The 22,843-nt window shown below is 42.5% G+C and overlaps 1 protein-coding gene across 5 annotated transcripts in view; it reads right to left on the bottom strand.

Moving 5' to 3' along the window:
• Positions 1 to 5,720: 5,720 nt before the first annotated feature.
• Positions 5,721 to 22,843, bottom strand: part of RPS6KA3 (ribosomal protein S6 kinase A3) — a 115,437-nt gene continuing 98,314 nt past the window's right edge. For all 5 annotated transcript variants that reach the window (XM_014608245.3, XM_014608242.3, XM_014608243.3 and 2 more), the window contains 5 exons: positions 19,675 to 19,836; positions 19,379 to 19,455; positions 18,059 to 18,176; positions 15,166 to 15,306; positions 5,721 to 13,221 (listed from right to left, as the gene is read on the bottom strand). In XM_014608245.3, coding sequence (XP_014463731.1) covers positions 13,099 to 13,221; positions 15,166 to 15,306; positions 18,059 to 18,176; positions 19,379 to 19,455; positions 19,675 to 19,836 — 621 coding nt within the window. In that variant the 3' untranslated portion in view covers positions 5,721 to 13,098. The remainder of the gene's footprint in view (positions 13,222 to 15,165; positions 15,307 to 18,058; positions 18,177 to 19,378; positions 19,456 to 19,674; positions 19,837 to 22,843) is intronic.

Below are 22,843 nucleotides of genomic sequence, written 5' to 3'. Positions count from 1 at the left end.
CAAGGTAAGGGAGACCACCTTGGAAGCCCATTCCAGATTCTGGCAATCCTTACTGTGAAGTTCTTTTTAATATCCAACTTAAATCTGCTCTCTTGTCAATTTGTGGCCATTGTTCCTAGTTACTCCAGGTGGTGCCCTACCTAATAGAGCATCTCCTATTCCCTCTGCTCTCCCCTGATGAATTTATAGGCAGTCACAAGATCACCTCTCAGCCTTCTCCTGTGAAGGCTGAAGAGATCTAGGTCCCTCAGTCTCTCCTTGTAGGGCCTTGCCTGCAGGCCTCTGACCATATGAGTGGCCCTCCTCTGAACCCTCTCGAGATTCTCCGCATCCCTCTTGAAGTGTGGCACCCAAAACTGGATGTAGGACTCCAACTGTGGCCTGACCAGTGCTACATAGAGGGGAAGCATCACCTTCCTGGACCTGGTTATTGGTTATGTGCAGATGAGGTTTGCATGCTTCAGAAATTGCTACTTTAAAAAAATGTTAAATGGGTCATCTCATCTTTGCTTGGAGATAATTTTTACAAAACAAAACAAACTACCCCCACCCCAGATCTTCTTAGTAACAAGTAGGGAGTATAGGAGAGTAGGGGCAGTACTGTAAGGAGGCTAGGCCAGAACCCTGGACCCAGCCAGTCCCTATCAAGAGAGCAGGGTAAGTCATCCCTGGAACAAGTGCCACCTTGTCTGGGCTAAGGCAAAAGTTCTTGCTCCTGACCCTCTGTGTGCTTCTGTCTTCTGGTTTTAATTCTTGCCTTGGACTTTGGTAAGTGCCTTGGCATTCCCTGATTCTAGTTCCTCGCTTGTGATTCTGATTTGACCTCAGCTCTTGCTGTTGGCTTCTGATCTCAGTTAACACTTGGCTTACCTTGTCTTTGGCTTCATCTTCTGCTTCTGGCTTGTCCTGACATCAGCTATGGTTCCCAAATGCAGTGCTAATGCCAGACCTCTCTAGACGACCTCTGGCTTTTGGGGAAACTAATCTGGGCTGCACCTGTGTTTTGTGACTAGGCAATACTGCCCATATCTCAGTTACTCACAAGTACTCATTAGCAATAGATTTACTCCTTTATAAATAAACTGTTACTGACAACTAAAATGTCTTGAAAAGAAGAATTTTACTTGTGTGAAATTTTGAAATGCTGGAAAACATGCAGTCCAAATTGGAACAAAGACTTTACAATTTGGAAGTTTCCTTTAGCATGAAGATAGAATTCTATCAGAACCATCAAAAAGCTTGTTCTAATTAAAGTAAAAATTATAATACATCCATAACCTCCTATACAGTTATGCACCCTGCAGCTTCCATAGGTTGTGTGCCTTGCATATGCCAGTGTCTCCTTGCAGCCTTCAGTTACTTTCCACAAGATCCATGGGTTTTATTCCCTCCTTCCCCTCATGTTTTAGAAACTCCGTTCCCCCTCCCCCTTAATTTTCCTCACCACAGTTTCTTCACAACCACCATTCCCCTAATCTGTGTCTTCCAGTCTCTTTACTTAACAGGTACTGCCTGTGTACCTGTTCTCTGTTTTCCCCTGTAACAGGGCATCCAGAATCCTTTTATGGCAGAGGGTTTGGTAGTAACTCTCTCTCCCTTTCTGTTTATATGAGAATCACCCCTTCTCCCTCCATAAGGGAGGTCAGGTGCTTTGTGTCCTCGCTGTTCCTCCCTTTTCCTCCAATGCCAAGTCTATGGATCTTGGAGGATTTTCAGATAGATTATATGGAATGGGAATCATTTTACTTATGTCCGATGAGGTTCTGAATGAAAATTCTTGTTCTTACTTAAAGGGACCAAAAGTCACTGTCTTCAAGAAATAGTCTACTCGGAAAACTCAATCATAATTGCATCCAAAAACATTGAGCTGTTGCTTCGGCTTCCCATTACCTCAGTAATTTCAAGAACTTGGTATTAATGTCAGGAAATAGAAAGTATTTATGCTGCTGAGACAATATTCATAGATGTTAGGGTCGGAAGGGACCTCAATAGATCATTGAGTCCGACCCCCTGCATAGGCAGGAAAGAGTGCTGGGTCTAGATGACCCCAGCTAGATGCATATACAACCTCCTCTTGAAGACCCCCAGGGTAGGGGAGAGCACCACGTCCCTTGAGAGCCTGTTCCAGACCTTGGTCACTCGAACTGTGAAGAAGTTCTTCCTAATGTCCAGCCTAAATCTGCTCTCTGCTAGCTTGTGGCCATTATTTCTTGTAACCCCCGGGGGCGCCTTGGTGAGTAAAACCTCACCAATTCCCTTCTGTGCCCCCGTGATGAACTTATAGGCAGCCACAAGGTCGCCTCTCAACCTTCTCTTGCGGAGGCTGAAAAGGTCCAGTTTCTCTAGTCTCTCCTCGTAGGGCTTGGCCTGCAAGCCCTTAACCATAGTAGTGGCCCTTCTCTGGACCCTCTCCAGGTTATCCACATCCCTCTTGAAGTGCGGTGCACAGAATTGCATGCAGTATTCCAACTGCGGTCTGACCAGCGCCCGATAGAGGGGAAGTATCACCTCTTTGGATCTATTATCATGCATCAGCAGATGCATGACGAAAGTGCCATTAGCTTTTCTGATGGCTTTGTCACACTGCCGGCTCAGGTTCATCTTGGAGTCCACTAGGACTCCAAGATCCCTTTCCACCTCTGTGCCACCCAGCTGGTCATTCCCTAGGCTGTAGGTGTGCTGGACATTTTTCCTCCCTAGGTGCAGCACTTTGCATTTCTCCTTGTTGAACTGCATTCTGTTGTTTTCTGCCCACTTGTCCAACCTGTCCAGATCTGCTTGCAGCTGTTCCCTGCCCTCCAGCGTGTCCACTCCCCCCCCCCCCCCCCCCCCCCCAGTTTTGTGTCATCCGCAAACTTGGACAGAGTACACTTCACTCCCTTGTCCAAGTCGCTGATGAAGACATTAAAGAGTATCGGTCCAAGGACCGAGCCCTGCGGGACCCCGCTGCCCACACCGTTCCAGGTCGAAACCGACCCATCCACCACAACTCTCTGGGTGCGACCATCTAGCCAATTCGCCACCCACCAGACTGTGTAGTCATCCAAGTCACAGCCTCTTAACTTGTTCACCAGTATGGGGTGGGATACTGTATCAAAGGCCTTCCTGAAGTCTAAGTATACGACATCCACCCCTACTCCTGTGTCCAGGCGTTTCATAACCTGGTCATAAAAAGAGACTAGTTGGGCATGATCTGCCTGCTACGAAGCCGTGCTGGTTTCGCCTCAGCATAATTTGTCCTGCTGGGCTCTCGCAAATGTGAGCCTTGATCATTTTTTTTCAAAGACTTTGCCAAGGATGGAGGTGAGACTGACTGGCCTATACTTGCCTGGGTCCTCCTTCCTCCCCTGTTTGAAAATGGGGACCACATTTGCCCTTTTCCAGTCCTCCGGGACTTGGCCTGTGCGCCACGAGCGTTCAAATATTCCTGCCAGTGGCTGTGCAATGACGTTGGCTAGTGCCTTCAGCACCCTCGGATGGAGCTCATCTGGGCCTGCCGACTTAAAGGCATCCAGTTCCTCCAAGTGACTCTGCACCATCTCAGGGTCTACGCATGGAAGTCTGGCGCCTTGCTGCTGCCTCTCTACAACCCCAGTGAGAGACTTGTCGTGCCCCTCTCTTAGAAACACTGAGGCAAAGAACTCGTTGAGGAGTTCAGCCTTGTCCCCCCTGTCCGTCACCAATTGCTTCTGCCCACTTAGTAGGGGTCCTTTTTCTCCCTGGGCCTTCCTTTTACTCCCTATATATCTAAAAAAACAATTTCTTGTTGTCTTTTACTTGGGTTGCCATCCTCAGCTCCATGGTAGCTTTGGCCCGTCTAACTGCCTCCCTACAAGTGCGAGATGTCTTTTCTTGATGCACATTATGCTAGAATTGACTGGGACGCATACTGTGCAAACTAATTCAAAGTTTTGTGTGCAGGCACTGACAAGATGTAATGTTGATGGGGGATAACTGCACTGCTGCTGCTGGCTCTGACTGGGCTGCACCCCCATGGTCAGTGCAGAAATCACATCACTGCCCTCACTGCTACTGGGTCCTGGCTCTGGATGGGCTGCAGCCCTGTAGGACCCTAGGCCTCACTGTCAGTGCAGAAATCTGGGGAGATGTGCCTTCCCAGACACATCACCAATGTGTGCAGGTATCCATTTATTTGCAGCAATTTGTTGGATTGGGACCTAAATCACTAATGGTATCAAACTTTACATGTGCAAGCAATTGTTCCAAGGCCCTGTTAATTCTGTCCATCTGCTGTTCTGACTGTTCCAAAGGCTACTGTGTCTTTGTGTTAATTCCGGTCTCTTGAGGCAATAACTGCACTTGAGACTTCTTTCACAAGAAATTTAAAAAATATATTCCACGTATTCTCCATCTTAATGGCAATTCTTGCTGTTTTACACACAAGCATTCTACAAACTTCTTTAACATTTTTTCACTGTAACTGTTATTGTCTTTCTATATTGCAAGACTGAAAGGGAAGACTGCCCTATATCTCACTTTAGTCTTATTACTTTGTGAGCTCAGACTGCTGATACTTTTGTAAGAGCAAGCATGACACGTGCATGTATTATTTCTACTTACATTTCATCCTTCACTTCTATGTTTTCCAAGTTTCCACAGGCTTGAAACAAATGAATGTACCTACATATCTGTGTCTCAAGTGTCTGTCAAATTTCAGTGTGCCAAACCTTCCCTTGTGGTTTCAATTTATTTAATACTACAACACTTTAAATTAGATCAGGGCTGTACAACTTCAGTGTAGCAAGGGGTTGCTTGCAATGTTCATACCACACAGACCATACTGAACAGGGGCTGGCTTCCAGGATCTATTTCTCTGCCCTTGCTTCCCCACCCCACAGCAGTGTCAGCAGTGTATAGCCACTCAGGATACCCTCTGCTGTGTGGGCTGCATGTGTGACATGTAGCCCCTACCCCTTGCTGCACAGGCCACATGTGGTCCTTCCCCTGCCACATAGTAGTGGGATGCAGCTGTAGGGGCCCACAGGCCACCAGCTTGAACAGCCCTACCTCAGATAAACAAATGAGGTTCTTGCCCTTTGAAGTCTACAATTTATGGTATATCTATGCTGCAAAAAAGAAAACTTGTGTTCTTAGTTTGCATTGATTAACTTGAGTTAGTTGTCATCACTGGTATTTTAATATGAAAATCACTGGTTTGGGTGCTTTTAGGTGAAGCCCAAATGGGAACCTGAAGCTGACCCTGACCGAACCCAACCCAAAGTATTTGCCTTTCCTCTTATTCTGAGCAGTGAGCTTTTTTTCTGTTAGTAGCTAGATTGCATAACTCCAGTCCTTCAGCCATAGCGATTTCAACTGGGCTCTATACCTGCATAGGCCGCTCATATTAAAAAAAAAAAAAAAAAAAAAGCTGTAGCACTGGAACCTAACTAAAAGATGATTTTAGTAGTCTCACTGTTGCTTGACCTGGACTTCTCTCAAATTTCTTGCATTTTTAGTAGAGATAAATGACCCTTTGTAACTGAGACCCGTCGTATTTTAACTTCAGTTTGGTTTGACCTTAAATAAAGATCAATAGACTAGATACAGTTTAAAAAAAAAAAATTTCTACCTATTAGTTAGCTTCCTAGTATTTTACGTAGAACAATGATGATGATGTTTCAGTCGGGAACCGTGAAGTAAGCTTTTTAATGGATGGATAACACTCCCCCTCCCCAAAATAAACCCTGCAATCTTGTTCGTATGTTTGAAAGTTTATTCATTGTATAAATTTCAATTTCTGTTGAAGACTACAAAACCTGCCATTTGACAGGGATACAAGCAATGATATCTTTCCAGGACTGTTCATAGTTACATCAGAAACAGTTTAGATTATACATTAATAGCATGATTGGGAAATTTCCTAGCTCAGATTCAGAATAACACAATCATTTTAAGATATTCAGTACTATTTAACCTTTTTATTAGCATTTCAGTTGCATGACAGCAGTGCCTAGCATCTAACAGATGCTATTTTAATTCTGTCTGTCAAAAGGTACAAGTCCATTGATTTCCTGGTACAGTACCTTAGACTTGCTTACATGCCATGCTGAGAAAACTTGTACAGTATAAAGAATGATTGTACAGAACTGTAGAAAAATATTTTATCTATGATTTTTTTTGTAATTTTTTAAAAATTGTTTTAAGTAGATTTCCCCCAACCCCTTCTAGATTGCAAAATAATTACATCCCTCATGAATACACCTTCCCTTTGATTAGGTCAAGAGTATCAAGATAAAGCTAATCATTTACATCATTTTCTTGAGTGAAGATACTTCCATTAACCATTGCTGCTTACCATGACATACTTTGAAACCTTTCTGTCCAATACCAGAAAACAGAGCTTTAGTTGGCATACTACATTTACAAAAACAACACAAAGACCTTTTTTTATCTTTATGTCCTTGCCTCATATTTAAAAGAAAAAAGTTTTAAATACTTCAAGTGAAAAATTCAGAATAAGTTTTGTTCAGTACTATAGTGATTATGAATTGAGATCTTCATCCTTACTATAGTCCAAACTAACAGGGAGTATTGCAGCTAATCCCCCTTCCTGTTTGTGTTTTCAGCACAGTAACTTGTAACTATACTCTGACAAACAAACTATTAACTCTTATTTGCAGTTTTGCATTTGTTCCCTTTTTCCATGAGCCTCTATTCCAGTTGCTTGCTGTGTTCAACTGACCAAGAAGCAGCAGAGTAGTGAAAATTTATTCTGTGGTGCATATTTTCTATTTAAAGGAGCTGAGCTTCAAAGCAGCAGTTTATTTTTTTTAAAACTTAGTTCCCAATGACTGCACTTAAGAAACTATACCAAAATTATGGGAAGCACTAGATGTGGATCTGTGAATGAGACCAGCACATTTGACCAAAAATTCAGCATGCCTGAGTATGTGTTAAAATAAAATTGCTTTGTCTTGAAGTTCATGTTATTTGGACAGAATTATACAACTTAACAGCACATCTTTAAACATGTCAAACCTAAATTAGGAGTAGATAACTTTTGGCATGTGTGCCACAGGTATCCTTTTGTATGTGAGACATAGCAGATGGGGGAGGGGACAGGTAGGGCAGAAAGCAGAGCAGTAGACTGACCAGGGGATGCAAGTAGGACTTGAGATAATGGCCTAGTTCGTGGCCAATAAGGTTGGCTCCCACTGGCCTAAGTGACAGACCACTTACATGTGTGCCTGCTTGTGTAAACACACAGCAGATTGCAGGAACTGCATTGGTATATACAAAATATTCTGATCTCATTCCTTCCCAATACCCTCAGCTCAGAGATACTGACAAGGGAGAAAGAAGCAAATCCTTTTATAAAAAAGGCAAACCCAATGAAATTGATGGACTAGAAAAATTTCTGACCGTTCACAGTGAAGAGGAGGAAAATGTTTGTTCCTTGTATGACTATTCATGAACATGTGGGGAGTTGTTTTTTTAAAAACAATTTTGCTGCTACTGGAGGAGTACCAGAGCATGGGCAAAGCTCTTCCTTACCTTTTTAATTTCCTTCTATGCAATGGCTAGGTAAAGCTTGTGGAATTCCTTTCCACAGGAGGTGGTAGAGGCAGATAGCACAGCCTGGTTCAAAAAAGGATTGGATAAACTCATGGATGAAGTAGTAGTAGGCATGTCTGTCTCATAAGACAATAGAATTATGCAGTGAGAGAGCAGCTCACTGAACATCATTCTCAGTTTACAATAAAGTGAAGCTGGAGTGACCTCTCCAGAGTGTAAAAGCCTGAACAGTGTATACAAAGACACTGAGCTGCCCCCATACTAGTGTCCCCCTCTTGGCCTTGCTGGTTTAGTCCAAAGGAAAGGCAGGTGCCAGTATGTTTGGAACCAGTTTTGATAAATCTGTTAATAGCCATTGCACAGAATGGGAGGAAGTCTTTCTTCTGGCATCTCTGCACCAATAATGGTGGATGACAGGGTGGGTAATTACACTAGATCGATCCAGTTCAATGCTCTCCCTCTGCCATCCACTTCTAACACTGTCTGAGACAGGATTCTGGGCCAGATGGACTATTGGTCTGACCCGAGTTATTAAGCTCTTTCTGTGGCAAATAAGTGAGGATTTCGAGTTGTTTGTTTGTTTTTTTGGACTGAGGAAATCTTTTTTTAAGGGTAAAAGATAGAGCACATACACGTACAAGAACGTTCCCTGTAGCCCCCAGAATTAATATCTATTCAATGGCTGCCTATGATTGCAGTGTACTAGAATCTATGACTCAAGTGGTACTTTGCAGCTGTATGTTCCTCTGGTTTACAGGTGAAGATATGAAGGAATAGAGGCACACCTTAAAGACCAAAATCACCACTTATGAATGACTTAAGGCGCTTATTAGTCTAATACTCTGTCCTACGTATGTTGCAGAGGATGATATGCTACTGCAATTTACACCTGCTGGCTATGAATATAAAGGGAATTTCTGTCTGATCTCAGCTGCTGAAAATCTTAGGACCTGAAGCCCTGGCCTTTTTTTTTTTAAATAGGATTCTTAGAACAGTATTTCTAGAATTATCTACCACACGGCCAAATATAATGAAAGACTGACCTTAACCATCAAAATTAAAAGCAGGTACTAAAAGGCAAGGGTTATCAATTTTTGAGACTCATTTGTATTTAATGATAGACCTGAAAGATAAGAAACTGGACTAGCAAGTATCCAAGTAAGCCGCACTGGTACCAGTCAGCATCAAAAAGAGAATGGATTTTTTTCACCTTGTATTAATGATGTTAGTAGATGACTATCACCACAGTAAGAGACAGACAGTACTCATTATTAGGGCACTGGAAGTAAAAACAAACAAACAAAAAACCCTCTTAAAATAATTAAAAAATCCTAGTTCCTTTTAGGATAAGTAGTGAAACATCCAAGAAACCTATTTAGCTTTTTGAAATCTGCAATATGAACCCCTTACTTGAGATTTACTTCCTACAAATAAAAAATATGCAACTCCTTTTATAGAGAAGTACTCTCACTACAGCCAGGATAAAAGTTTGAGATCTTAATTCTTTAGTATCCTTCCCACCTGTAAAGAGCTCAGCACTATGGCAAGTTATTAAGGATTAGAACACCTCAGATTTCAAAGAAAATAACAAGATAGACTGATTTTGCAGGGTTACACAAGCATCCTATCTGAACCTTGACTATTAGGGTCAGGTAACATAAATTACCATTCCCTCAAACAGCAGCTAAGTAAAGATCATCATCTTCCCCACCCCCCCACCCCCACAATGAGTGCTGTCACCATTATTTCCTTGCCCCTCCTATTTTCTGATTAGAAGACTATTTGATGGCTTAATTACCAACTTGGCCTCTGTGATTAGTATTACTGTTAATTTCCAGAACTAACTAATTAAAGTTCTTTCCCTTTTCAAATCCTTTATTTCTGTTCCTTTTTTTTGTCTCCCAAAATTTTACCACAACCAGGTAGGCTGTCTTTCCTCTTTCGGTCTGTTGTGCTGTAACAGACAAGCTGTTATTTCCAACACCGCCCCACAATTGCCTAAGTGGCCAATCATTTAACTAATATTCTAAGCAGCTTGCAAAAACCTGTTTTTTGCTTGCCAAGAAATAGGTGAAAGCTTCATGCCAAACGAAGGTCCTATGTTCAAAAGGAACATTAACAGAATCATAGAAAAATAAGGCTGGAAGGGACTTCTCTACAGGTCATCTTGTTCAACCTCCTGCCTGAGGCAAGAAACTCCTTATCCAACTATCTCAGCCAAATCCTTGTCTAATACTACACAGGCAGCCCTGCCCCACAGTCCATGAAGAAAAGTGCCCTATCCTGACACTGATAAAACAGGGGGACCATGGAGGCCAACATCCTGCTACTGTATGGGTTGTGAAAATACACTCAAGACCCAAGGAACAGGGCTACATCACTTGCTTCAGAGGAAGACAACCCACCCCCCAAAGTCTTTATCAATCTGACGATAGCATAAGATTCCTTCCTGACCCCAGATGTGGTGACCAGTCTGACCCTGAGACAGGGACAAGACCCTCTAGGTAGGATTTTAGTTCCAGCATTAGCACTGGCACTCCCCAATCCCAAACTTCAGCTGCAAGCACCCAATGCTTCTGAGAAAGGTGACCCCTCCCCCACCTGCCCAAACACGTAGCAAAGGGAAAGGAAAAAAAATCTTTTCCTGCTCCATGTGGCAACCAGCAAAGCCCAGAAGCATGCAGAAATACCCAGAACCATAGCATTGGCATAGCTACTCTTAGATCATCCCTGACCAATGTTTATCTATCATCATCTTGAACACCTGCTGTAGCCAGTAGGGCACACACAATCCTCTGGCATGCATCAATTGATGCATCTCCAGCAAAGCCAAGGAGGTGATTCTTCCACTCTACTCAGCACTGGTGAGACCAGAGCTGGAGTACTACATCCAGTTCTGGACACCACATTTCAACAAGGACATGGACAAGCTTGACAGAGTCCAAAGAAGAGATACTGGTATGATCAGTCTTGCATGGCAAGCCATACGAGGAAAGGCCGAGGGATCTAGGGCTCTTCAGCCTGAAGAAAAGAAGGCTGAGGGGATCTGGTAGCAGCTTACTGCTACACTAGGGGAGTACATCAAGGGCTCAGTGAGCAACTGCTCACCAGGGCACCTGATGGAAAAACTAGGAGTAATGGCCACAAACTCCTGGAAGACCAATTCAGGCTCAACCTTAGGAAAAAACTTCTTCACAGTCAGGGTGTCTAGCCTGTGGAATAAGCTCCTCCCAGAGGTGGTACAATCACCTACCCTGGAAATCATAAAGAGGAGACTGGCCAGTCACCTTTGCTGGGGTCACCCAAACCCCCATTATCTTTCCCGTTTGGTGCAGAGGGATGGACCTGATGATTTTCCGAGGTCCCTTCCAGCCCCTTCCAATCTGTGAACCTCCAGTTAGGGGTGCTCAATTCTGGCCTGCAGGCAAGATCCAGCCCACAGTGCCATGTCATCTGGCTTGTAGAGCTCCCCATGGGTCCAAAAATTCAGTGATAGGGGATTGTTAATTGCTGTTCTCCTGTTAATTGCATTGTTAATTGCTATTCTCCTGCTGCCAAATTTCCCAACAAATGGGGAGCTCCACAGGCCAGACAGTATGACCCTGCATGCTAGATCAGGTGCGCAAGGTGCCACATCCTGGAATACAGGTCTAGGCAGGGCTTGTGTGGGGCCCAATCTAGGCATAAAAAGGCCAGATGAGGTTGTGGGGGGTCCTACTACAGGCATGTCAGACTGGGCAGAGATAACACAGACCCAATCTTGCCCATGCCACTTATCTGACCTACAGGACCAAAAGGCTGGGCACCACTGCCTCCAACAATGAAGATTTCTCAACTTCCATAGGCAGTCTTTTTTATAGCATCACTTTTCTAACAAAAATCATTCAAAGGAATCCACGTTTCATAAAATACAGACAGCTTCATCCTCTTAAGTCTCACAGAAAAAATTTTAACTTTAGACAAACTAGCATATTAACAGCTAACACAAGTTAGTTAATCTGGAACTATGCACTTGCTCATTTCTTGCTTTCTGAACTGTAATTTTCATAGAAAGTGTGAACCAAGATCCACATTTAGTAACTTTGTCATAATGGGCATCTCACACAGGGAAGTCAGTTATTCCCTCCACGGAGGGAGCAGGAGAGGGAATGGGATAGTAGCAAATTCTAGCCTGAGTTAAATTATCCTTCTATTGGGGCAAATGCTGCTTGCAGCTCAGCTATGTACCTTGAATCATAGAAGCTACACTCATAAGGCCAATAATTTGTGTCTCCCAACGTCAAGCTAAGAGTCTGGCTTCCTCTGGGGAACAGTAGGGATTCTGTCTTGGCTTCTCAGTCAGGCTAGTTTCATTCTACCAGAATTGAGCAATACTATTTTAAGGGCACATGGACTGCCAGTGAAAGGTCCAAAAAAATCCCACTAGATGATTTGAATGATTCTTGCTGATTCTGCTTCAAGCTGAACTAGGAGTTATCAATGAACAGATGAGATGGAATTTAAACTTGATTTCTGTAAGCTGCTGTGCTTTACTTCAAGCTTCATTATTATCTTTCATCTCTGATGCCCTACATATTGTTCAGTCATTGGCAACTTAACCAAACCCAAAACATTCAGCATTAGACATTACCGGCCAGTTACAAGAATGGAATGCTGCCTTGTGTGCCCCCGACTACAACTATTTTGCATGGAAAAGTATTTAACGATGATTCCTGAGTGAATCCAGTCAACAGGTGGGAAAAACAGGGACAGAAAAGGCAAAGGGGTGTGCAGCAAGTTACTTTTTTTCCATGGTGCATTGCCCATCACATGTATGCGACAGTTAAATTTAACAATAGCTTTGTTTCTCGTAATGCGACTTCAGAAACATGGACATGTAGAAAAGACATATAGGCAAGGAAAAAAATACGTATTTGTAGTATTACATTCAATAGCTGTTTTAACAGTCAGGCTTCTTTTAGAGCTGTCCAACAATACTGATTAATCCAGGTGAATGGTTTAACCAGATTTAATTGTCAAAATGAATAATAAAATCTAAGTAAAACAAGGCATGTATACATTAAAGAAAACAGTACAGAAATGTACTGCTTATGAACTGTTTACAAAAAACATACAAAATGTTGGATGGCACAAAGTATACAGTGCTATATAAACAGATTGTTTAAGCTAAGTGCTTAACATAAACTGTCCATTTCTATGTGTAACAAAGAATATTTTAGGGAACAAGAAATATTTCTTATAAAAATAATGCTATACGGTGCAGAGTGCTTTATTCAGTGTATTTTTATGACAGAGGTGGCATTCATAATTCTTGTTTATTCAATCAGTGAACAAGTCCCATTTTCATCATGTTTCCACTTTTCACTCCATCCAAAGCTCCACTAAGGTCAGTAACTTGCCATCAAAAGTTTAAAGCGAGAATAGATGAAAGCAGTAGCAGCAGCATTATAGGTACCAGCTGGGACAGTGTGCTTGCAGGTATCTGTCAGATATGTGCTACCTGTCTCCATGATTTGTGCTATCATCTTATACCATGGTACCAAGTATCTGGTTGAGGTCATTTCACAGGGCTGTTGAGGTAATTTTTTTTATACCTCTTCGCTGAGCGAGAGTAGAACGGCCTACTGGCTCCAGAACTGGTGACTGATTGCGGTTCAAAGCAGAATACGTGGCTGCCATTGCTCCCTATAAATCAGATGGCAGGGACAAAACAGAAACAACGCACCGCCATTAACTTACAAACATTTAAGGGACTGTAACAGTGAACAGCATAGAGATTTTAAACAAGTTTTAACTTCCAACTGTTTTCTATAGGTTAAAGAGATTGGGCCCGACTTGCCCTAGTATTACTGGCAACCCCTGCTTAATGCGGTTTCAGTTAGCGCTATTTCGCTATAGTGCCGATTTAAGATTGATACCCGATTCCACTGAGCGCTCAGCTAGTTTCGCTATAGTGCTCAGTGGAATCAGGGAGTTTCAGCAAGTGGGTGGGGAGAAGCAGTGGTGGCGGTGGCAGCAGCAGCGAGTGGGGGGGCAGGCATGAGGGCCCAGGATGGGGCAGGAGCCTGGGCCCAGGCTGGCACAGGGTGCTGGAGCAGGGAAGGGGGTGGGGAGAAGCAGTGGCAACAGGGGAGGAGTGCAGGGCCCCAGCCAGTGCCCGGGGCCAGGGTTGGCAGCAGGAGCACCAGTGCCCAGGCTGGCACATGGTGCCGGAGTGGGCAGGGGGTGGGGAGAGGTGGCAGCGACAGAGGCGAGGAGCACGGGGCCTACGCCGGTGCCCGGGCCAGAGCCAGGGCCAGTGGAAGCCTGTGCCCAAAGTGGGGTGGTAGGAGCCCACGCTGGTACCCGGGGCCCGTGCCCAGAGCTTGGTGGCAGGAGCTCCAGTGCCCAGGCTGGCAAGTGGGGCTGGAGAGGCTGGTGGGCAGGCAAAGGGGGTGGGGAGAGGTGGCAGTAGTGAGAAGTGGCGAGTGGGGGGGGGTGGGCTTGAGTGTTGGACCCATGCCAGTTCCCAGGGCCATGACAAGCAGGAGTCCAGAGTGGGGCAGCAGGGGCATAGGCCCAGGTTGGCATGTGTGACTGGAGTGCTGGTAGGCAGGCAGGGGAGTGGAGAGAGGTGGTGGTGGCAGGGTGGGCAGTAACTAATTCATCTCTATTTACATTAATTTCTATGGGGAAATGGGTTTTGCTTGGCGCAGTTCCGCTTAATGCTCAGTTTTCTGGAGCCAATTAAGAGCACTAAGTGGGGGTTGCCTGTAGTTCAATAATTATTAAAGCATGATGCACGTGTCCTTTTTTACAATGTAAACAAACAAACAATTAAGACAACTTTGGCATGATTTTTGTTAAGGTCAGCAGGTGCAATTTATATATGCCAAAATTAAAATGTGCTTTAATTAATTTTCAGAGGTATAAAGAAAGAATGAAATCCCACTAGTGGTGTGTCCTCCTTTAGGATTTAACTATTTCTTGTTTTCATTATGAATTCTCAAAAATATTTCTTTGCAAATTATAATCTGCAGCTGGTATCTGAAGTGGATCCTTTACTTTTGATCCACTTTGTGGTGAAAGCTTGTGTTCCACATTGACCCAGTGTCATTTAATACAAAAAATAACTATTATAAGAGGGATCATACAAAGTCACCATCACACTTGGTCTTTAAACATTTTTGGCATAGTGTATGGTAAAGTATGGAGATCTCCAATTGCACCCAACAGGATAAAAAAATGGGTTGGGAGTGGGGAAGAGAAGCTGTGAGGGCTGAAGAAGAGTGGGGAATGCACACAAAAGTGGTCTTTATATTTCTAGCTACCTTCAGGTCTGACTCTTTCATAAGCCTTCCCTACAAGTTCCTTATTTCCCTTTTTCCAAAAAAGAATCCTAGTATTCAATTTGCATCCCACAAAACGTTTAAACTGATAGCAGCACTCCACATTTTTCAAACAGAAAAGACACATTCTTTGATAGGGTCTCTTGAAGTCCTTACTATTAGGGACATCACAGGTGCACATTACAGTTTCATGCACTGTATTTACTGAACTCAGAACTGGTATTTAGAACAAAATTGATTTTGTGTCTAATTTTGTTTACAACTAATCCTGGCTAAATAATCTGAACAAGCTTTTATTTACCTTCACCAAATGTGGGGCATCCTGTCTGTTTAGTTGGTACTGAGGCAACTGGTCACAGTGAACTATCCAAGGGTGTCTAAGAACCTGAGCAGCAGTCAATCTTTGATGTGGATCAACATGGAGCATCTTTGAAACCAAGTCCTGTCAACAATGCAGGAGCTGTTAATTCAAATCAACATTAAGAGAAAAAAACACCCACAAAAAACCCCAACTTGCAGTACTACTGCTTTTCAGAGCATTAAAATTAATTGAGTTTAAAATTCAAGATCTGAAGAAATGTATTTGCAGATACCAACAATTTAAACAAATCTCCAGACCATCTCTGGAAGTGACTGAAATGTTACTCCAGTTAACTCAAGACCCATTGAAGAACTTAAAAACAAGCAATCTTTGGAAGAGGAGGATACAGTGAACTTTAAAAAAGGCAAGGAAATAAACTTTTAACACTGGGAAAATTGCTGGTGGAAAAATGTATTGGTGATCTCAAACACTATCGAGACATTGGGGCACCTAGCAACAGCATGGAAACAGTTACTTAAAAAAAAAAGGAAAAAGAAAAGGAGAAAAAAAGGAGGGAGAGAGAAAGAGAGAAAAAGAGAAAGAAAACACACAATATCCCTCATCCCTCTCAAATTTGAAACAATAACACAATTGCATAGTTACACAATTTTAGATACAGTCCAGGTTTCCGGTACAAGTAGCTGGATTGGCAGCAAAGAAAAATGCAGCTACTTGTTCAGTAGGACAGGCAGCTTTGTGGGCCAATCAGTATAACATCATTTTGAAGGAAATAGTTTTTATTCTGAAATTAAAATTCACAGTCTGTATCCAGATGAGTCTGGCCATGCAATATGTGGCACTGCAGATGTATCTGCTGTACCACATACCAAATGTTCAGTTGTTCTCTGCACTGCAAGGGAACAGTGAACAGTGCGGAGGGTTTTTTGACCCAGTGATATCCAAGGGTCAAAAAAACCCACGGGGAAAAAAAAGCGGAGCGGTGCACATGGTGGCAGTGTGCACCACCTGAAGCCAGAGCCTGGCTGGCAGGAGTTGCACTCTGCTGTTTGCCAGGCTCCGCGCAGCATTGGGTAAGGCTGCTTGGGCCAGCCCAGTGCTGGCCCCAGCCTCCCCTACCCTGCCCAGGGTAACCTGCTGCATGCCAGAGCATGTGTGGCACAGGCATTCCCCAGAGACGAACAGTGGCAGCACAAGGTGCTCTGCTGCTAGTTATCCCAGGGTTATCAAATGTCCACGCATGTCTGGATATGGCCATAGAAGCCCACAGTGTATTAAAGGCGAGGAGAGGGATGAAGATCATGATATTTTTATACAGAGTTCTAATTAGCTATCATAAAAGTAGCATTCTGGTGCAAGTGGTTATAAACAATGCTCCCTGACCTAGTAAGTCCTAAAAAATTAAAGAGTTTGTGGACCCTCTTCCCACCCTTCCTCCTCCTGTATATCTAGCTGTAAAAGACAAGACTTTGCTATTATTTAGCCCCAATATGAACAAGTTCTCTAGAAGATGGGGGCAGGCTGTGGCTCCTCCAACTTTCAGACTACTCTTGGTTTTCCAGGCAAGAGTTATATGCTTAGAAAACCCCAAATAAGTTACAAAAACAGGTCACCAAGGACAGGGGTGTCAAACATGGCTCACGGACTGGATCCAGGTTCGTAATGCTGCACAATCTGGCTTGTGAGTCTCTGGACCAACTCTATGCACTGGTCCCGACCATGTGCTACCTGCAGTACTGGTTTCAGGGGGTTGGTTAGGGGCATAGATTGGGATGCAGACTGCACATGGCCTGTCCCTCTCCTCCCCCCATGCTGTGTGCAACACTGGATCCAGCATGTGTACAGCCCACATCTTCCTGCTGGCCCTGCTACTGTATGCACAGCACTAGATTCAGCCTGCACACTGGGCAGTGCATGCCCTGTGCTGGCCTCACTGATACATGCTCAGCGCTCTGGGCCTGAATGCTGCTTGAAGTGCATGGGCTGGACCTGGAAACATGGGTGCTCAGTACCAGCCCAACTACTATCTAGCCCATGAGACTGGTTGAGTTTGACACCCCTGACCTACTACAACAGCTATAAGTTATCAGTATTTTAATAGTTCATTATTCAAATAGAATGAAATTAGGATGCAAAAAATCAAGATTAAATGTATGGTCCATTTACTGCAACTAAGATTTCATATTCCCTAGAACAAAAGAATCAGCTTAACAGCTGCTTCATTTCCTCAGAATCTGCTCTGGGAAACTGGCAAGAGGATAATCACTTCAGCCCATCCCCCCACCCCTTGTTTATTAATACTACACACAAAGAATGGTAGTCCTAAAAGTACCTGAGAGAATAAGATGCCAACACCCAGGGAGCTCAACAGAACCCATGTAGCTGTTTTCCTTAAGTACTTTTGAAAAATACCACTTAGAAACCTCTTGAATTATTCAATCATTCAATTTTCATATCCAAGGATTAGGGTATTTGAAATCTATTGTAACATGCTCTTTTGGGTAACATGAATGATTTTAGAAATCATGCTTTTATATTAGTTTGGTTATAGTATTGCAGAAGAGAAAAAAAAATGTTTTGCAGACCAGAAGAAGAATGCTGGGAGAACAGACTACAAATTTCAAACAAAAGATACATAGGGGGAAAAAAAACATGTTCAAAGTGTGGTATAAACTATACTTATTTTCTCTTCCTACATTCAAATGAAATTGAAAATAACAATTACTAGATGAAAATCTACACACACGAAGGATAAGTAACCTTCATTAATATCTGTATCCTTTAAGATAAACAATTTTTAGAATGTGTGCACACAAAATACTTTTGCAAAATGTTTGCATACATTCTGTATACAAAGGAAAAAAAATGTACTTGCCTTAGCTGTATCTGATACTGAATTCCAGTAGCCCCCACTGAGAGAGAACTTCCCACTACCTATTCGTGCCAAAATCTCTTCTGGGGTATCATCAGGACCATTTGCAAAAGGAGTGTAACTAATTAATCAAAAGATTTCAGAGCTTTAAGATCTGTTCCAGTTGAGGTCCAATCTGTATTTCACATTTAAATCACAATTGCCAGTAGTTTCAAAATAATGATAAAAGTAACAGACACCAACTACAGTGGCATTTAATATAGACTGTAAAAACCTCCAAGTTGTATGTAATTGTTGAAGATGCATCATAGTTTGAGATTAAGAGCCTGTTCTTTCTTTCACTGTATGTCCTTTGAGTATAAGTATAGGCCAATTCAGAATCAGAGCTGCAAAGACTGTCCCTCTCTTAATGCTTTTAATGTCCTTTTTAAAGGACACTGATTAGTACAAAAGTTTGTACATTCTGGTTAAATGAAAGAACAAAATGTGTGCAAGAACATGGTAACTGATGACTTGATGACTGACCTGCAAAGGAACAAAATACTAACCTGGCACTAGATGAAAGCACAGACAGGGAAGCCATCAACCTTAAATAATTTCCCTTGTTCAATTCCTCATGTCTGCTGCTGAGCTAGCAAAATATACTAAAGCACAACAAAGAATGAAAATAACTTTTTTAAAAACGTGTATGGCTTGCCAGTTTTAGCTGAGATGAATGTGTTGCCGCACACAATTTAAGACTGATAACATTTTAGATTTACCATGTTACAGCCTGCATACAGGTTACATTTGTAATTATTACTCATTTAATTTGACTTTTTCATCCTTTTATGCAAATCATTTACATTGCATATATCATTCTAACTACATGTCAGATTATTTGATGACTACTGATTCTTGAGAGCTATCAAAGCTCAGAGCATCATGATTATATTTTTAAACTACATATATTCCCTCCAGTACAGCACTATCCTTAATTAATTAAACTTCTTGCAGCACAAAAGCTATTTCAAATAGAACAATGTATCCAAGTTCTTTCCTTTTCTTCATATCCTATTTTTATTCTTAAATCGCCACGAGGCAGAAGATATTCCACTGCTGGAAACTGTTCAAGTCTTATGCAAGTCAGACAAACTCAGATATTTATTTTGTATAAATTACTAAAAAAAAGGCGAGTGCTGGGCTCACCCTTACCACTGAAACCAGAGGGAAGTACTGATCATGTACAGGGAACACTAGCATTCTGCAGCATTGAATCAATATTTTGTGCACTTACATGCATTTACCTCAACAATGCTTTTACCGTAATATCTGCTAACTTACCCAGTGAGCATAGTATAAAGCAGAACACCGAGACTCCATATATCACAGGCAGCATCATACCCTTGTCTTTTTAAAACCTGTCAAAAACAAGTAATTATGAAAGTAGCCCAACCTTTTCTGTAGTAATTAATTAGTGTTCCTTATTGTATTTCCTTGAAGATGACAAATACTTTAAGTTTCAAAAGCTTAATCTATTGATAATTTTACCAATTACACCATAATAACCCTTTAGCATGCCTAAATGATGAAAAACCATCAAGTAACGTGAAAGCATATACCCACAATTTCATATTTACCTCTGGAGCCACAAAATTGGCTGTGTAACATGGAGTCATCAAAAGACCATTTTCTGCTCGTAGTTGTTTTGCAAAACCAAAATCACAAATTCGAATTGATTCTGGATTACCAGATTCATCAACATAAAGAATGTTGCTAGGTTTCAGGTCTCTGTGAACAACCTAAATAAAAACACAAACATTAAAAAAAAAATATGGCAGTACTTTTTTATGCTTCTATTACAAACATCTATCTATTCCACTGCTTAGTTTATTTTTAAACTGCCATGACCATGGACTATAAAAAGATGATGATGCTTCTACTATCAACTGCAGCATTCTAACATGCAATACTATTGATTACCTGGAATACCAGAATGAAGACTTAGGAGTTCATTTTGTAAAGAGGACAATACTGTACAAGGCTTTACTGGGCACTTGGAAAATGAAAGAAAACACTTGACCTGTACAATAAATGCAGTTCTTCTAACTCCAGAATACCCAATTCAAACTATGTATAACCATATTCAACTCCTGGTACATGTATTCCATGCACCATTCAAATAAGTCGCATTTTAGGAACAATATTTCCAGTACTCAAGAGCTGCATGAATCCTTGCTATCAGTCTGGCTTTCTGAAATCGAACGCTTAAAATTCCTGTTCTCCTGAAGCAACTTTTCTAAACAAACAAACAAAAAAAATCAGTTTGTTCTAATTCAGAAAATCCTAATCTACTAATGACATCTAGTGATTTGATGTCCTAAAATGGATAGCTTGCAAAGAAATAGCATTTTGGACCAAAGAGACTTTTACATTATTACCCTTTTATACCATTTTTTTCCCCGTTAGCAGTAGCGGTCACCATCAACGAGCCTGGTATTGAAGGCAGAGAGAAAATTTCTGGTCCAGAATATTCCTTCTAGTGAGGAGGGTTTTAAACAAGGTTCACCAGGAATGGAAACAAAAGCCAAGAGATGAGTAAAGAGCCAGGGGATTTGGAGAAAAATACCATAAGGGGAAGCAATAGCAGAAGCCTTAGCAAACTTCTTGGAAGAAGACAGGGCAATCAGTTGATACCTGAAATGTTTATACACAAATGCAAGAAGCAGAGGGGATTACATAGGAAGAATTTGAGATCTTAGTACAATCACAGAATTATGAGGTAAATGGAATACAGAAATGTGGTGGGATAGCACAGCTATCCCACCACAGGAGGAACCTGTTGAGAATGTGAAGGTGGAAGGTAACTTGGATGGCCACAAAATGATACGAGTTTCAAGATCCTAATGGGGATGAAGGAAGGAGAGCAGCAGAATAAGAGTGCTAGACTTGAGAAAAAAAAACAGACTTTAGCAAACTCAGGGAACTGGTGGGAAGGCTCTACTGGGAAACAAGAGAGAGGAAAAGGAATCCAGGAACACTGCCTGTACATCAAGGAGGCCCTCTTAAGGAGCAGGAGCAAGCTATCCCAATGTGACACAAAAACGGGAAGCATAACAAGAGGCCAGCCTCGCTATGCAGCAAATCTCTTCAATAGACTGATATTCAAAAGGAATCCTGAAAGATAAAATAAAAAAAAACAAACTAGGTCATAGAACTAGGGAAAAGCATAGGAGTATTGCATGGATGTGGAAAGAGAAAATTAGGAAGGTTAAGGCATGACTTGAGATGCAACTGGCAAGGGATGTTAAATAGCAATAAAAATGTTTTTTTACAAATATATCAAAAGTAAGAGGAAAATCAAAGAAACCATAGGTCTCTTATGGAATGCAGAATGCAATCTAGTTATAGATCGGTGTCAGCAATGTTTTGGGCCACAGTGCCAAAAACACCCCAACCTCAACTTGTAAGATGTTGGCATGTAAGATGCGGCTCCTCTGCCATCTGCCCCTTGCCAACAAGAGCCTAATTTCTTGTTGTGGCAGCACAGCCCCACCCCCTACCCCATCATCTGCTCAGATGTGCGCACGCACCCACTGCCAGCAACGAATTGGGACAGGGCTCTGCAGACCTCGGTGCAGTGGCTTGCACCTCCCCTTGCCACAGTTGGCCTGGGCTCTGCCACCCACCATGGAGCCTAGGCTGCTTGTAGCAAGCAGCAGAGGGGCTGCAAGCAGGTGCAGAGAGGTCTGCAGAGCCCTGGCTCAGCTCATTACTAGTGGCCGGTGCACATACACATTAGGGCAGACAGCAATGCTGTGAAGGGCCCGATCCTTGTGGCAGTGCAGCTTTGGCCCCCTTCCTGCCATCTGCCCCAAGGCGTGCATGTCAAGTCAAGCAAAGCATCTTCACTTGCCATGCTGCCAACCCTTGTTACAGATGATGCAGAGAAGGCTGAAGGTTTCCCCCTGCCCCCTTCAGTCTTCACAAATAGGGGCAGCTAGCAGACTAAGAGTACAGTAAATTGGTAGCAAAGATAGGGAAGGCAACAAACACCCTAGAGTAATGGCAGAACAGGTTAGAGCAACCTTTTTAGACTCTAGGCACCCATTGAAAAATGCCAGCTCTTAGTTTTCACTCATTTTTTGATTATAGAAAAAAGAGAGAGAGCGAGCAGTTTCTGTTGCAAAGATGTCAGAAAGACCACAGGAGGTCAGAACGCTTGTAATGCTCTTGATTCCTGTTTGAAATCTCTAGGTTTATCTTGTGAATCATGTCTACACACCTAATACCACTAACATTGGGTGGCAGCACATGGCACCTCTGAAAGAATGTCAAGACACCCCAAGATGCTGTGGCAGCCTAGTTCATAAACACTGAATTAGGAATTACTTAGAAACGCTCGATGCTTTCAAATTGATAGGGCCAGATAAAGGCATTGGATACTGAAAGCAAGTGGCTGAGGTAAATTTCAGCTATTACACTGTTCTCTTTGAGATCTCATGAAGGCTGGCTGAATGACTGGAAAAAGGGCAAATATTGTGAACATCTTTAAGGGAAGGAGGAGGATTTAGGGTAAAACAGGCCAGTCAGACTTATCTTGATACCTGGAAAGATCATGAAGCAGGCCCTCAAGGAATCTACTGTGAAGCACCTAGAGGAGAACAATTTGATCAGGAACAGCCAGCATGAATTCACCAAGAGCAAGTCATGCCTGACCAACCTGATATCCTTCTGTAAGGTCACAGGCTCTGTCAATGAGGGGGTAAGTGGAGAAAGAGGGAGGGAGTAGTGGATATGGTACACGTT

This window comes from Alligator mississippiensis, chromosome 1 (genome assembly GCF_030867095.1).
Source record: "Alligator mississippiensis isolate rAllMis1 chromosome 1, rAllMis1, whole genome shotgun sequence".
Lineage (NCBI taxonomy): Eukaryota > Metazoa > Chordata > Crocodylia > Alligatoridae > Alligator > Alligator mississippiensis.
Note: the sequence above shows the minus strand (reverse complement) of the source record. Positions and strands in the feature narration are given on the sequence as shown.